Source organism: Trichoplax adhaerens, genomic scaffold (assembly GCF_000150275.1).
Source record: "Trichoplax adhaerens TRIADscaffold_32 genomic scaffold, whole genome shotgun sequence".
NCBI classification, from domain to species: domain Eukaryota; kingdom Metazoa; phylum Placozoa; class Uniplacotomia; order Trichoplacea; family Trichoplacidae; genus Trichoplax; species Trichoplax adhaerens.
The window spans coordinates 58,867-76,553 of record NW_002060972.1 but is presented as its reverse complement, the minus strand read 5'-3'; the positions used below and the strand labels follow the sequence as shown (position 1 = coordinate 76,553).

The 17,687-nt window shown below is 33.8% G+C and overlaps 4 protein-coding genes across 4 annotated transcripts; all 4 read right to left on the bottom strand.

Annotated features, from left to right (window-relative positions):
- Positions 1-3,579: 3,579 nt before the first annotated feature.
- On the bottom strand, positions 3,580-3,777 carry TRIADDRAFT_33264 (uncharacterized protein; the record flags this gene model as incomplete). Its single annotated transcript, XM_002117869.1, has 1 exon — positions 3,580-3,777. A coding segment is annotated over one exon (198 nt), but the record flags the coding sequence as incomplete, so codon positions are not given.
- Positions 3,778-3,779: 2 nt separating this feature from the next.
- On the bottom strand, positions 3,780-3,941 carry TRIADDRAFT_4249 (uncharacterized protein; the record flags this gene model as incomplete). The annotated part of the gene is made up of 1 exon (XM_002117868.1): positions 3,780-3,941. A coding segment is annotated over one exon (162 nt), but the record flags the coding sequence as incomplete, so codon positions are not given.
- Positions 3,942-3,962: 21 nt separating this feature from the next.
- On the bottom strand, positions 3,963-4,145 carry TRIADDRAFT_4599 (uncharacterized protein; the record flags this gene model as incomplete). The annotated part of the gene is made up of 1 exon (XM_002117867.1): positions 3,963-4,145. A coding segment is annotated over one exon (183 nt), but the record flags the coding sequence as incomplete, so codon positions are not given.
- Positions 4,146-5,318: 1,173 nt separating this feature from the next.
- Positions 5,319-15,920, bottom strand: TRIADDRAFT_61937 (uncharacterized protein; the record flags this gene model as incomplete). Its single annotated transcript, XM_002117866.1, has 21 exons — positions 5,319-5,621; positions 5,733-5,792; positions 5,916-6,119; positions 6,937-7,113; positions 7,388-7,627; positions 8,410-8,616; positions 8,737-8,876; positions 8,964-9,105; positions 9,746-10,072; positions 10,235-10,411; positions 10,940-11,122; positions 11,839-11,949; positions 12,137-12,206; positions 12,312-12,499; positions 12,922-13,249; positions 13,474-13,907; positions 14,227-14,381; positions 14,552-14,674; positions 14,840-15,067; positions 15,450-15,792; positions 15,870-15,920. 21 exons carry the CDS (start codon positions 15,918-15,920, stop codon positions 5,319-5,321), a joined length of 4,191 nt encoding a protein of 1,396 aa, XP_002117902.1.
- Positions 15,921-17,687: the final 1,767 nt, after the last annotated feature.

Sequence of the window (17,687 nt, the reverse complement as noted above, 5' to 3'; positions counted from 1 at the left end):
GACATGGGAAACTCCATTGCATTTTAGACTAAGACTGCACTACCATCTGATTTCCAGTGATCGTTGCAAAAGTCTCCATGCTCGGTATAACATCGGAGATTCAATGGCACTAGCTTACGATTTTAACAGTACAGTAGTGTCGTATTTGAAAAATCCTCTATACAGAGTATGATATCGCAGGCTCAACTGGGATTTGATAGTATAGTTATGTTGTATGGAGTTGAAAAAGCCTCGAACTGTACTGTATGCAAAAGTATGACATCGAAGGCTTCAATGGGATTTTATGTTTGTATCAATACTCATGCAGGCTCCAAATCCATGAGAAAAATGGACAAATATCGCTGCTCAACTTGACGCAGAAATGTTCATTAGCGGTTGCAAACGAACTATGTTTGTTGCACCTATCATCCATGTCAAAATCTCTGCTAGTCATGACTGATGTAGCTTAGACTAGAAATGAAAGAGAAAATGGACGATTATGGCATATCATAATCCAGTCCAATGGCTGCTCATTCAACTTACAGTACAGTCACGCTCACAGTCTACAGTATAGTATACTGTACTTTCGTGTACTGTACACTGTACTGTACCGGAAGTACAGATAGACAGAGAACACCAAACCGTCCTTCACCATACTAGAAATACAGCACCGACAATTTGGCTGGTCATTTCAATTGTACCGTATCTCTGAAACGATACACTATATGGCCATCGAAATGATCCAAGACAGTCCTTGGTATGACAATCTCTTTCCTCTTGACGGTGATACACTACAGTATAGTACAGTATATAGTACTGTAAGAGTGAGTGAAACTGGGACAATGTCCATCAACAAGAGGTGGTCAAAGTAGAAAGGCAAAATTATTGATAGGCCTCTCTATTTTTGATTTCAAACTACGAAGAGTAGACAAGCAATAAAATTGCGGAGGTTTGCATTTTACGAATTGCCTTATAAATGGAAAAGTCATTCATTAATCCTTGCGAATACTAAAAGTATTCATTTTTGTAGCCAGAGTAATAAGGTATAACAAAATGTGGAATGTACGGTACAATAATTTGATTTTACACCTTCGACATACTTAGAAGATCAGATCAAATCAATTTAGCATAAACAAGGACCAATCATGAATGCATTTCCGAGCTCGGATAATAATGATTTGAAGTAGCGTTCGTTCAAATACTACTCTAGTATCAATTTAGTGAACATCATCATCTGTATAACCTGACATGAAATGAGCACTGCAAATCCTGCTATTCTCTGATAGCTTCGAGCATTCACACCTATCGGCAGCAATCCAAGGTTGTTAAAGCTTTCCATTCGCTAGAAATTTATTGTATAAAAGTTGTGGGTGAGTTTTATTTGTATTTTTACATCCAAAAGCAACGCATGATAAAGCCATCTCTTGTTAGAAGCCAATGTTCTAGGAAATAAGGTATATTAACGGACGAATAGAATCATTTATTAAGGTAACCCAGAAGATGAAGTGAATTGAGAACATATCATATTAGATTGTCCAATAAGATGAGTAAAACAAAATACTATGGATCTACAACAGAGCAGAATTTCCTCTTGGTCAATACCTGGCTGTACCTGGCTATAGTAAGTCGGAGCAAACACCAAAGTGACCGTGTATAACCGAGCAAATGGAACCCGAACAGAAATTAACTGAGCTAGGGTATTTGTTAAACTGACAAGGTGGAAATAGGCATGGGCAAAGTTGAGGTGTACGCAATCAATTAATTAAAATTACCCTATAGAAGTGACCAAATTAAATCTAGCAGTTATTCTGAAAGTATAATTCCCCTTTAAATCATTGTAACTACAGCAGAATATGTCACTTCAGACTGTGAGTTATTGTATAAAAGTATCCTATTTTCAAAGGATATGCAGCAACGACGGTTATTCGCGGAGATCATTACTGAAAAATACGCTACTGCAGGCTTTGCTGCCGCTGGTATGACAGTAGTTTCAGACCTCTAATTCTAACTTAGCAATATTCCTGAATCAATAGCAAAGTAAATGTTGTCAATATTCCAATATTCGTATATACATCTCTGACAGGGATATGTTGACAAAGTTAAAGCCGTGAATGATGGGTACAAAAATCAATCATCTACAGTGCAGGCAAACGAAATAGATTAATTGGACCTGCTATTCTAGTTAGAGCGGGCAAAATTTGCACGGAAGTGCATAAACCGAGTGGTAGGGAAATATATGCAGTCATATATCAATGCGTAGAATGACTCCCATCTTTGGTTGATTTAACTTATTTAAGAATAACAACTTGAACGATGCTTGAAATGCATAAACCAAGTTGTAGGGAATTACATGTAGTCATATATCAATGCGTAGAATGACTCCCTTCCATAGGTGGTTTACCTTATTTAAGAATAACCACTTCAACGAATGAAATATATTCTTCTCTAAATAAAAAGGACTTGATAAGAGCGTACATAAACAATTTTTTATAGTAAGCAGACATGATAGATGGCGATCCCAGTGGTACCGTATTCGTCTTACTTTTAAAGGAAGAAAGGCTTCATGTTATGCATAACTTAAACAGTCTGAAACTGAATATATAATCCAGTAAGCAAAGCACTGCGAGGTGTAAGATTCATGAGAGCATAATGACATGGCAGTACTCTCCCCTTATTAAAGAAAGTTAATAATGCAATTCAATTTTGAAAGTAATCGTCTGTTAACTATTTACGTATTAATATGTCAAATGTTATGGATTAATGATTCGGTATTCCTATTACGATCCTGTCTTATATTGTTCATTTTTCCTTTTGCTTAAACCATTGCAGTTCAAATTCTATGTCTGCGAACTGTCATGTCTCTGACTAGTAGAACCTTGGCGAATAGCGACACAGTGACGCACACAACCTTAGGTGTTTAAGAACTGCTTCATTGCGTTAGCTTAACTGATTTATATCCCTTACATATGCTTAACCTAGGGACTTCTTAAGCTACTCATCCCTATTACCCTATCATCTTATGACTGCGTATTTTACCTTAATCTGCCTACCAAAGATACACTAATAAGAGCTACAATGTTTCACTATTCATAACACAAACTTTGTCCATTTTAATAATATCTATGTTACGGCCATTCCTAAGAATGATTTTGTCCTTAAAATCTAAAAGACAAAATCATTCTTAGGAATGGCCGTAACATCTGCTAACATCTATACTATGAATTTTGCAATATCATTCAATGTTAACATTCTTACCATTTCCTATACTTACCGAATATATCCTGGCATTCAAAGAATAAGAAGAACACAAGTTAAAATACATACCGATAAGTACTGAAAGTGAACAAGGAACATCAAACGAAATACACCAATCATAACGTCCAATTTATAACTCAATGCGACCTCTACTAGCAGAAATGCATTTCTGTATTCTGTTAACGAATGTTTCGTAGGCATTATGGAACACATCTAGCATGATTGTACCAAATTCTATTTCAATATTTTCTTTAAGAATGTGAATATCCGGACAATAATCGTTTGTCAATAGACACCTTGCTTCAAATAACTCTACAGAAAGTAATGGAGTGGAGTAAGGTCCGGCTAACATGCCGGCCAAGTGATCGCTGCAATATTCAATTTACCCATCCACCTACCTTTGAATATGTTGTAGAGGAAATCGATGACGCTTCGGCTATAATGGGCCGGAGAGCCATCTTGCTGGAATAGGCAGTTATCAAGAAGACCTAATGAGGCAATCTTAGGTATCGCATATTGCTGCAACATGGTGAAATAGTTATCACGATGATAGCATTCACTTGAAAGGCACACCAGACCGTCACTTTCTCAGCCTGTCTCGATTTAGTAAAAAAGAAACTTGGCTTAACTTTGCTCCAGCAACGGCTATTCTGTGAAGCCACAGTACCGTTGGCGTAAAAAGTTGCCTCATCCGTAAATATGATTCTGTACGTTCAATTACTCTGAAGTCGAATGGAATCAATCATTGTATTGCATGCATCTTTACGTTTCTTGTAGTCTTTATGGAACAATTCATGATGACAGGCTTGTTTATATGGTTTTAATTTTAAAATTTGAGTTAAAATGCGATGAGCACAGGTTCTGGCAATACCAGTTTCATGTGCCATTTGCTTTATTGATTTATGTGGATTCCTAGCGATAATGGCCTTAATAACTGGTATTCTCTATCCCACTAAGTCCGGTCTTTTCTTATATTTTTTGCCATGACACGACTGGGTCATCGCATACATTTTCACGTTGTATGTAAAGGTTTACTCCACCGGGTTTAATTTTGGATACTTGGCCTTGAATACCCTCTTTGCTAAGATGGGTGACTGATACCTGCGCATAAGTCGCACCATTTCAGCTCTTTCTTCAGGTGGATACAGTAATTCATCGAGTAAAAATACCGTAGCGTTTACCGGAAGATTCTAATGGTCGAGTTGAAAATGCTCTTTAATCAAATTTAATATTTCTTCTATATCGCTTGCTACCGAATTCCTCTTATATCTCGTCAAAAATAAACTTTAATTACCACACATCCTCTGCTCAGACGAAAGAAGCATCCGATTTAGATGAGCTATGGAATAAATTGTAATTGCACTTGTATTCTAATGAAGACAATAATCGGCATCACGACTAATTGCAAATGGTTAGCAATATGTTTTTGATACAGTCGTCACTATGCACTCAATCGTTAGTCCCTACTAACTTAAAGCTGCATTGTGACTTATCATGATCAGAGAAGATGCAATCACCGTTTAGGAATAGCCAAGAAATGACAATATGATGTTGAACGATTAACGATACATTTATTTTTACAGCAATGATAAACCCTATCTAATGTAGCATCCATTGATTTTGCGATGCAAAGAATTAGAAATGATGCTATCCAATCTATATGACTTATTTCAAAGCACCGTTTTGACTTCCTACAACGATTCCCTTCCCTTATCAAGGCAAAATCGTGCTAAGGTACTCATTACTGCAATCTCCTTTTGTCTGGTATTACGAGTTTAACTCTGTCTCATCCTAAAATTATAATTTAAATCAGTAATGAAATATCTATAATAAAATGGCCCATTTTACTGAGTACAAATGGAAAGCGCTCTGTTTTATTCTTTACCACGAAATCAATTACACCTACCGCAATTTTTCTACCATATCAATTTCACAAATAAACTATGGATGTACAGTTTTATTTGTAAAATACAGAAAAAATAAACGACAAAATCAATCTATTGACATTCCTAGCATTTTCATAGGTTGTCTATCATTTTATCATTACCACTTTTATACTCTGCAGGAAAAAAAGTAGATCAGCGCTAAATGATCGCTTTCATAATATTTAAACAACTATGAGGTTGCGTGCAGGTAATAGTTTTACCATCAGGACTTGCTTGAACTGAAGTAACGTATTCATCACAAAGGCGAATCGGTGAATACCTCAGTTTTAATTGCAATGTTGCATTATCATAGATCTCAATTCCACTGCCCTCGGCTATAACGGCATACTTTTTATCCCATAAATGAGGCAAATAAGTAGAAGTCGGATTAAACTCGATTTTTCGATTACCTGCATAGAAGCTAGCTTGTTGGTGGCTGCCTTGGCTAGGTTCGCGAAATACCTTTTCAACAGAAAATAGGCCGTTGAAAAATCAGTTGATATAATAATGGAGCCATGTAAAATCTCTTCAAATTTAAACAGTAATAATAACAACCAACATCATAAAACATACCATGGCATAGTTTCCTTTACGAATCAAAATACCTAAAGCACGGTTATATCCTTCCTTTTTCTACGCAAGATTTAATTCACAAGCGTAAGCCCATATTAATAAGAGGTGTCGGAAACACCGATAGGATAGAGCCATACTCCGTGTAACAGGATGCAAAGAATATAAGACATCAATATTACTTACAGAAATTTTCCAGTCTGTTAATCCAAATTGTTCCTTAATTTTATCATCATCGTCAACATTAAGAACATCAGTCAATTGGATATCTTTGTTGTCTTCAGAAATGGTCATTTTACAATAGGTAGAAACTGGTCTTTCTTCTTCATTAAATAATTTTCCTTTAACACATTGTACAACTTGGATATTGCTACCTTGCATCTTGTATTTCTACGTAAGTAGATAGAAACATAACTCTGTCATTCATAATCCCCGATGAAACTCATTTAACCTGCAATGACGGTATGCTGTACATTAAAAGTTAAATTTTTGCAAGACTGAGATCGGAAATGAATTAATTAGTCAATGATAGCGGTACTTATATTAAGATACGAAAACGTTTGTAAATGCTTTTCTAGCTCATTAATTCTATTCTTTTGTGATATCTGAGACAGATAGAAAACCTATTAGTATTTTGATTATTTATTTCCAATCCAAACCTACCAGGATTTAATTTTTAATAGATATGTAGATACATCAGATAGCTTGTGGCTGAGCACATATGCATATTGTACTTCAAAAAGTATATTTAATTATAAATAGAGCGCCAAAACGTAAGTTGCCAATTATAATGTTCACACTCGTAAAATAAGCGAAGTATTGTAATGGCCATTCCAGCTCTTGAACTAAGGAATTTATGCTGGTAAGTATCTTTAAAACTGTAATTTTTCATTCTACTTGCAGTATTGAGCTAAGAACAGAACAGCTAATACTTTGATGAACATTTTATGTCAACTGTCCGGGGAATTTTAATCAACGCCGGATCGTATAAAATTTCCTGTTCTTGATTTCTAAGGTATCACGGTTCTATAGTCGAAATTGACTAAGATCACTAGGTTTGCATTTTACATCTTATTAAAAGTTGAAAAGACTGTAGAGGTTCGCCATTAATCCAAAGAGAATCAAGTGGCATTCATCAACAAAATAGATAAAATCAATGTTTTCAAAAGCCTGAAATTAAATATTGATACATCCGCAACTACCATACCTTGAGGATTCGTTCCTGTTCGGCGCATACCTTTGTATTGGATTCATGATAAAGAACAAAGTTTTCATTAGCTAAATAAGCAATTGCTGGAGCGATATCATTAATCTCTTCGACATGTTTAGCAGTAGTAGCCCCACTCGCAGCATCGATGAACAGGATAATTAGTCGCCGGCTTTCCTAGTATAAGATAGTATGGCTAAATTTTACTGTCATGTTAACATGAATTTAATTTCATGTAATATCTTACAATTATAATATTGTAAGTCCGGGATTACTTACTAAATTATGAATTGCTAGAAATATTTAAAGTGCTAAAAAGTCATCAATAAAGGAAATGTAATAATTATGTAATGCCTAGTTCTTGACTAGTCTCGTATATACTTATTTAAAATAGTTATGGATCTTTTTAGATGCGATGTAGGCTTGATTTTAATAAGCAGCTTATTCTCACCGTGATTATGACCATTATTTGATTGTCATACTGGCGGTAAAAGGATTCAATTCTAATATTAGGCTTAGTATTATCTATAAAGCCATATTTTCCCATTCCTGGTACGAGGGCTAATGTGGGAATCGTAAAGGAAGGAGATATTCCTCCTACCGAAGGTGGTTGAGATTCTTGATGCTTGAAATCACTTACCAAGATTTCATAAACCCAAAAATCATGGTCAAGGTCATCAAATCTTCTCAGCTACAAGATAAAATGAGGTTATCAATATTCTTAACTCCACTCATTGCAATTAAGGAACATGACATTAATGATTTAATATGTAAGAAAAGCAAATCTTGAAAGTTGTCTGTTGGTAGTATAGATATTAGACAAGGATAGTGAAAAATGATCACTATAGCTGTGCTAATTAATTGCACAGGTAAAGTAAATCTTGAAAGTATTTCATCGCTACAATTAGAGGTGCAAGGAGAAATTGAATTTTAATTACGTCCATGATTTAATTAGGTAAAAAAGTAAATTTTGAAATTCGCTCGTTGATGAATGTAGGCAAATCGACATGTGAAGGATCGCTTGATGATGGAGAATAGACTTAATTTCTACCCTTGGAATTATTTTCAAGGTCTCCATTGCTTGTATTCTAATATAGTAGCAATAAACACTTTGGCTGATATTCAATATTGATCGCACCCAGAATTAGAATTAGATTAGTACTTATCAGAGTGAGTCTATGCATGCAAGAAAGGAATAGAAAACTGGACCAATGAACTACTTCCACGTGAATACCTAGTTATCCAATTTATTGCGTGTTATAGGTTATAAATAAACTGTCGGCATATAAATTCTAATCAAACGATTATAACACTAACGATAGCATATTCTGATGTTATTCAGATAAAAAATTACTTCTAAGCGGAACTATTAGGAATATTCATAATATAGCTGTGTGTAAAATAAAAACGATCAGCTGATTGGGTGGTTTTCCATGATTTGACACTTTAGATTTAAATAAGACTGTAACTTACGCTATAAAAGCAGTGATAATGTCTCTTGTCTTGATCTTTTAAGCAATCTTCATTCTCGCAAGCATAAACTTCAGTCAACAAAATACTTGGAAGATCTTCAAATAGAAAAAGGTCGACAGTAGAGTGATCTTTGGATACAAAAGTCGATTTATAGTGAGAGCCAAAATGATGACTGGAAACTTCTTCTTGACGATCGCCTCGGTGAACCTGTTAAATTAACAAAAATTTTCAAATTAGGACTCAAGTAACTTTGCTACTTTGGCTACGGAAAGATGTGATACCGGCAGAATTTGATATCCAATATTTCTGTAGCGTGGTGGTACAAACCTTTAGCTGGAAATTATCTTCTGTTTTGATAATTTCCGCTATGACTAGTACATTATTAACAATTTTGTTCTTGGAAACTTGCAAATTATAATTTCTACCAGCGTTGGCCTGTCCCTGCGTTGATATTGGTTTATACGTAGCTAAAACGGGCATTCATCATCAAATTTAGAAATGAGTTGGGAACATCTCGCTTTACACTAATTTATATTAATCGTAGTGAGACTTACTGGGAAAGGCATAATAAAGACGAGTGTTATCAAAGTGGATCATAATATCATAGCTATCATCCACAAAAGATATTCGGGAATTGCCATTTTCGCATACAATCATGGAATAATACGTAATCTCATTGGGACCAACCTGATAGAACTACAACAACAAAATGCCATCGAAAAATTAAAAAAACAGTCAGAATGATATTTAAGTAGCAGCAATGAAGTATTTAACTTTATTATGCTAAAATTGAAAACATACTGGGATAGAAAGAAGACGCTAAACAGAACATAAAAGGAGATACATTCACAAAACGATCCTGATATGATATTAAGGTAAAAGGAATATTTGCTATCATTTCGCAATATTCCTACTTAATCAAGGTAGGTTAAAAACTTTACTCTGAATCAAAATCGGCAAAATAGATCATGAAGCAATTGCATGAATATACATTCGTAGTACTACTCTATTTAAGCCTATCAAAACAAACTGAAGAGTGAAGAGATGACAAGAAAGGGACAAGTGATAACAACAAGCCACTCCACTAATATGCAGCACCCAGGTAATATGTATTTAATTCCTATAACGGTATATTTAGCATGAAGGTGATCTTATTTATGACATGAAGTAATGCCAGATGTAAGGAATTTAAGAGAGGATAGAAGCTAAAAGTAAAGATAGAACTACTGCTTGTCTAAGGTAACCTTAACCTGGTGAAAAAGTAAATATGACACTATACTTAAAGTGATTAATGTTAAGGCCTATACTAAATTGTTCAGTCGTTCAATGTACCTACCAGAATATCTCCGAAGTAGGACATACAAGCAATATATTTCTTGTCTTTTGATATGGCAAGATGAGTATAACCGTTATCGATTATCTTAAACATGTCCGACCAATGGTTAGCGAAATCTTTCTCCGTTTTATCTCGACAATTTTCAATAGTCAGTAAACCGCTAATATTTCCATAAGATATTAAATAACGGCTATCATCGAACGGGCCAACATAGGATATTAAATGATCGCTTGGATCAGGCTTTCCAGTCAGAGGCTTGTATGAACTATTCATTCTAGCAGGCACTGTTATCTTTGAGATAGGCTGAAGATTTTTCAGTGTCCAAACCTGAATAATAGATACATTTTTTAGCCATGATCTTAACTAATTAGTATAGATGATACACTAAAATATTAGCTTTGAGATGATGGTATTCATATGCTAATATAGTAGAGCAATCAAGGCAATGAAATACCTTATGTACACTATAATTGGTATTGGATAACTCACCTCAATATAGCATTCGTTGATCAAGTCTTTGGGCATATACATATTCCATCTTTGATATCTTTCTATCGCCACAAGTATATTAGTCGTGTCGGGTACAAAGGAAAAGTTGTTAATGTAAAATTCTGTAGGAGTAGAACTTCTTATGCAATGAATCATTCCATCTTTTATTTCCCATAGCTATCGTAAATGAGATGAGAAAATATCGGTAAGTCAAGGTCAGCAGTCTTAAGAAATGAATAAAATTCTATTTTTGAATGTTTAGAATCATTGGATGTAGTAATAATGCTCTTATATGACTTAGAGTTGTCAAAATTCAGCGTAAAATAAATGATAATTTCGGAACTAAAACAAGAAATTATTCTATTTCTACTTGCTATAGCTAAAGCTAAGTTCAGAATAATATCAGCGCATCTACATAAGCAACTCTGATTTAAAAATGAAACTTGAATATTTTTGGCTAGACTATTATTAGAGAAATCACATGTATAAGTGCTACTTAACGTAGGTTGTAATACTTGCTGTATACGTACAGTATAGAATATCATATATATAAATAATTGAGCCATGAATATAAATGATGTAGCAAGTAATTGATTAGTATCGTTATAGCGGCTTGTTTAATGCTTTTCTTTGCGACTTATAGCGTGCAATAATTAATACAAACTACCAATTTAATACAGATGGTAGACAAATTTATTTTCTTACGTGCAATTGATGCTTTTCTTCTGAAATAGTAACAAACGATGTGTTACTTCTCTCAAGAAATTGGACGCTACAAGCCTCTAAGTGTGTTGCTTTTTCACCATTTTCCAGAATAAATAGCAATTGCAAACCTTCTTCAACCGAAACAATTTCCCAACTAAATCGATACATGTTCATGCCACGAAACTAATTAATAGATTAAAAGGTATCAGAGCATAGCTGTAAAAGAGAATGAATCCTCACAGGCAATGTTTGTTCAACGATAGATTTTCTGGACAAGTTGCTAATAAAACATTGTAATATCGTCTATATAAATAGCCATTTCTCTCTTTGATGTAAATGAGAATAAATTGCTTCAGAAAATGTCACTAATAAAGCTTGTAATACTGCACAAATAAACAGCAATAAATATTTCGGTTTCAATGAAGAATAAGTAATTTACAAAAAATGGTGCTAACAAATCATATGATACTGGTATTGCTCAAGTAAATAGAAAAGAATATTTTCGTTGCAAATGGAGAATAAATACTATGTACTTAAAGTTACTAATAAACTCTGTAGTATTACATCAGGAAACAGCAATGAATGTTTTCATTGCAATGGAGAATAAATACATAGCAATAAATGATAGCTAGGTGATGCATGTTCTTACTGTATTACTAGTAAGTAAATACTGCAAAGACTATTTCTTTGTAAAGAAGAATAAGTGCTCTGCAAAAAATAGCCCTTCTCATTTACTTAAATGCGATAACATGGACTACTCAATTTAAAACATTTCTGTTCCATCTATTTTCGAATAATTCCAAACAATACCACAAATGTATGACAACTCTTCTTCGACTTATTATGAAAATGCATAAATAAAGTATTGCCAAGTGCCAAGGCAATAATGAATTACTCACTGGGCCATATCCACGCGCTTTCATTTTATGATCGAAGCTTTCCGCATAACGATAAATTTTGCCTTCAAACAAGGTGTATGGATTACCTCTTTCGATAACTAAATTCCGTAACTGTAAAAATATTAACAATATAATACTCCTAAATTAACTTGTCTTATTTTTAATTTGCTTTAAAATTAGCAATGATCGGTGCAAGAATGATTATTCGTATTACAGTTTTATCTCCAGTAAGTTAACGGTAATATACGATAATGACGAGATAAAGTAAACTTAGGTAGCATTAACTTGATCTATTTACATTTGGTTCTTCTTCCTCAGGCAAATTCTGTATGTCGTAGAAATTTTCAGGACTTCTGTTTTCGGAGTAGCTAATTATAATAGTTAGATACACATTAATCTACAGATTAGTAAAGACTTCATTTTAAATCAGTCTTTTCTTAATAATATATAGGCAAAGTATGATTTATTGCAACCTCAATTTCAGGTAAATCCCTTTCCCTTCTTTGCTTAATCGACGAGCACTTTTATATGCTTGCTGACGCAGAGGACTGTCGCTAGGTGCAAAATCTAAAATTAACTGCAGTAGATCTGGATCACTTTTCGGTAGAAATTTTTCAAATCTTTTCAAGAATTCTAATGGCTTTGAAGTCGAATCTAAATCCTATATGAAGAAATTTAATCTTTATTCCATTATATCATGGCTATGGATTATTGCCTAAAAGACTGTCTTGTTGATCTAAAATAGCCTGGATAAGCTGTATTTTAAATCATTACCAGTATAAGCCTAATCCGCTTATATGTGTTAGAGGAACGTTTCTAAAGATTGCATAAAATGTATCGATATACATATATATATTATACAAAAATTATTCAAAAGGAGAACTTTCTATTCATATTTATCCCATTTATTTGGAAGATATCATATTTGAATCCAAAATACACTAAATTTACGACTTTTTAAAGAATTATTTAGGCTCTTCTTCTACAAGGATGTTAAAGTACAATTCTGAAATTTGAAGAATGCATTGACTTCCACGAAAGAACTATTCAACAGAAGAATTTATTCTACGTAATTTAATATACCTTTCTTTGCAAATAGTCCTGAATCTGTTCCATATTAGCATATAAGAATGAAGGTTGTTTGAGTAGTTTTAACTGATTGTTGATCCATTCACTGTTTGATAAGATTTGCTGAATAATATCGTCTTTTTCAGCTGCCATCAGATGATTCATGAAGTAGCGATAAAAGTAGCCATCGTCTTCTTTTAGTATCCAATTTTCATCGCAATGCAATTGATATTGATTAATCAGATTGAGATGTAAATTTTTCATGTAATCCGATTGAACATATTGTGCATTGGAAGGTAACTGCAAGTAGTCCATGATTAAGTTATTGATTTGGCAATAAGGCCTACAAGTTTTTAGTGCGGGATTCAATTAGTAATATGCTCGTACCGGTATCTGTTTGATATGCTACTACTGCAATCATTCTGTAACAAATACTTAATGAGTTAGATTCAAGTGGAACGAAAGTCATAACTTTAAAATTCCTTTTTTTTAAATTAATTCTAATCTCACAATTTCAATATAAAATTCTATTGCTACTTCAAGTTTATTAGCTCCTTTTACTATTACCTGCAATCGTTTTCACTAGCATAAGATAGTAATGATCGTCGATGTAAATCTTGCAGTATTACTGAGACTTGATCAGCCGGTAAGTTCCACAATATAGTGATAACGGCAACGGGAATTTTAACTCTAAAGCATGCACCTAGTAGTGTAAATAGTTTTCGTGTTCGTTCTGGTAGTTTATTCATGATATGAGTGAATAATGTGAATGTGTTTTCTGACTGCTTCGTAGTCCGCTTTGCTTCCGGTAAAGCTTGAACTTCTTTCCATTCGTCCAAGGATTTTAGTTGAGCTCCACCTACTAAGGCAATTGCTTGCGGACTTGATCGATACTTTCCTACTACTTGCTTAACGATGTCATCATTGACCCATGATTGCGTCTTGGCATTTTCTTGAAATGATGCTATAATTTGCAAAGCCTCTTGTTGAGTAAAGCTTTCCTATTAGAAGAAAATTATTACTCACATAAGTTTAGTTACGTGAACTAGATAACTATTCTAATACTAGGGAGATTTACTACTTTAGGCTATTCCATTACTAATTTAAATACTTTTGCAACACTTAAACTGAGTTACTGAGGATATACTTGTAAGTTTATTCAATTTTAGTTACATGAACTAGATAACTACTGTGCTGTAATGCAGCAAAGATTTAATAATTTAGGTTATTCCATTACCCATTACTGCTTTAAATACTTTTGCAATACCTAAACATAATTACTAAGGCTATACTTGTAAATATATTTAATCGGAAACTTACCTGAGATTGGATATTGTAATCGAATTTTTCAATCACAGCTTGACTAGACTGTGTAGAAATAACGACACTATTTTTAGCGAATGTCAAATAATCCATATAAGATGGCTCTTCCACTTCATCAAAGATGAATAACGTAAAGGATAAATCTGACAGCGCTATGGAATTAAATAATATTACAAATTATTTTTAAAGCAGAATTATAATCTCTGTATCTTAAACGACTTGTGAAACTTATTGCTTGATCGATTTAAGGAAGTAGAATGATCATTCTCGTTGGCAGTACTATAATCATTGTAAGAAAGTATAACTAAATTATATTATTTACCCTCTAAGTGATTAGAAATTGCTTGATTGAGTTGCTTCAAGCTCGGAAAAGTCTGCGGTCTCATTTCCAGCTTGATCATCAAATTGCTTAGTATTTCAAACAACTTTTGCTTATCTACCTTACCTAAGTAATTCAAAGAGATCATAATTTAAGAGTGTTAAATTTAATTTCGGAAACTGAGTCATAGATATATATTTACTCAATTTCCCTTTCATAATATGCCTGATGCAATGCATTGAAATGAAAATAATAATATTTCTCGGTCAAATTAATGCAATTTAAACCTACCGATCGTAATCCAATAGACGCCATGAGGTAGAAATTGCTGTTTCTGTCTAATAACGTATTGTAAACAATTACTCACGGCAACAGTTTTACCGGTACCAGATGGACCATAAACGAGCAATCTACCACCTCTTGCATGAATTTTCATGATTGCATTTGCAGTTTGATTAACAAAATCGTTTCGTACAATAAAATGAATTTGTGGTAATGGAGGAACATTTCGTAGGAGGTCTGTATGCGAATAATGCGATCATTTAGTATAAATACTGTTCTAGTCTGATATTGAGCAAAGATGTCTGATCGTTATCCGTGACAGATGTAAAAAGTCGACTATCCTAAAGCATTTTAACAAGTCACTCATACGGTATGACTATATGTTATTTTTATTAATTTTGGAATGAAATGAATTTAGCGTCTGAAATTCCGCTGAGTTCTCACAGTGTCATATGCAGACGGTATGACCTTGCCAAAAGAATCCAACAAAACTTATGTTAAGATATGAGGCAAAATACATTAAGGAAACGATTGGGTACGAAAATCATATCGAGCAAACTTCACTACAGAAACGTTTATCTATTAAACGTTAAAAATGTAACTCTATGCTATAAAATACCATCATCTGAAAGAGCCGTGATTTTCTTTGCATCATTGCTGAGTTGCAACCCAAGTAATCGAAGTTGCTCATCGGATTGCTCCTTTAATATGTTGCAAAAAATATAGAAGCCTCGATCGCCGCCATCTCGTAATTTCTTCCATATTAATTTCGCAATTTCGTTACTATTATCATCGTCTTCATTGGTATGTTGTAGATTATCTTCCTCGATAACTGAATATTCCACTAATTTTTGACGCATGACTGATACTGGGATGTTTTGGCAAATCTTCAATTCGTTGGCTTTCATCAACTTGGAAATTGCTGGACTGCAACGTATTCGTGAAAGCCTAGGGGCATTGCCCTGTTATAATATGATTGTCATCAATTCTATCCAATTCTATCTTTCATTACAATGAATACGGAATAGGGGTGCATTACCGTAGAACGATTATTGCTAGGGTGGAATCCTGTAAAATGTAATACCTCCATTTCGCCTATTTGTTGATGACAGTAAAAACAGGTCGCAAAAGGCAAGATCTTTTAACTTTCTTGCCAGCTAGAGGGCTTTAGAAAGCTGTAAATTACCACATGTTCTATTTATACCTTCCAATCTCGTACTTTCCTCTTTATATCTCTAAATTCTTCCCGGACCACATGATCGGTGGCGGTTCTTTCATCAGCTACTAATTGCTTTATAATTGAATGGGACTGTTGGATAATCATTCTCTTTTTTCTACTTTCATCACTCAATAAAGATGATAATAAAATGAACCAATCCTACCTGATTTAGTAAGTTAATCTATCATCAAGAATTTATTATGCTTTATTTACTTTGTTACCACGAGAACATTGAAACTCTCACTGATTTGGATGTTTCTGATGGGCGTTGGTTCGCTACCGTAGTTAGCATATCTCTCAATATTGATTTTAGATCGGTAATAAAATAGATTTCATAGTAAGACCTACGGTAATTTTATTGTACAGTATGTAAGAGGCGGTGCTAGTCCTAAGTGGACTAGTAGTGTCAAGGATTATATTTAGACCTTAAAAATAGTGGTGTACCATTGGTGGATAGTTTTAGAGATGAATGCTTGTTTGTCAATATGCAGCAAAGAAGCATATTAAGGCTGACTCTTTTAAAAGCGTACGTACAGAGCTAGTTACCTGCTCTAAGTTTTACTCCTTTAGTACTCAAAAGTATTATTTAAGCAATAAACTATTTTAACCGCCAAACTGAGAGACTAATTATTGGTTCACTATTTCAAAGTAGCGCTAGAGATATTAATTTATTTATGGACTACATACAAAATTCCGTCGATCTATCCTACTGAGTCATTGTTAAATAATTTACAGAAGATAGCAGCACTCATAACTTTCAGAATTTATAATTAAAGCTATGAGCATTACTGTTTTCTGCAGTTTACAGGTATTATTTTGATGAAATAACGATAACGTACAATTGTAATTCATCACTGTTTCGCATCATTTCCGCTATAATTGGTCCATTACATTATTAACAATTTTGAGCTTAATAAACATTATGCTCGAATCTTTAGAGGCCTTTTAACATAAGCTGTTGTGTAGCTTAAAAGAAGAATCCATCGAGAAATTAAGGCTATCTCAGTCTTTAATAGCAAATACGGTAAAACCCTTAAGACTTAATACAGCAAATAGAGTCGCTTGAGATATACTCGCATCGTATTTACCTGGCTGCAACAGCAACTAGTGTCACTACTGCAGAATTAAAAGGCAAAATAAATAAATAGAACCTAAAATAAATAAATGGTAGTAATCTCAGCTACAGTAGACGTATATGATTTCACCTGGTAGTATTCGTCTCACTTTTATAGGACGAAAAGTTTCCTATTACTCATACAATTTAAATAGTAATCTGAAAATGAAATATCTAACGAGCAGAATGCTCTTCGTGTAAATTTGGTGGAAGGTTGCAAGATTCATAAAGATCAATATGACACTACTTTATAAAATAGGATGGAAACTACCGGTACCTTATGTGCTGTAAGCCTTATGGTTCAAAAGAACCTCCTGTTTACATCAAGGCAATACTTTTCGCTTGAAAGAAGTTTTTGGCGTAGTTCAATTTGAAAATAATAGTTTGTTAACCTTTAATGTATCAATATGTAATAACGAAGTACATGATCTTGCTACCGAAATTACATGAACGATAACATTAAATAACATTGCAAATATACAGTAATGGTATCGCCATAGCAGACAGAGTTCACAGAAATAGAA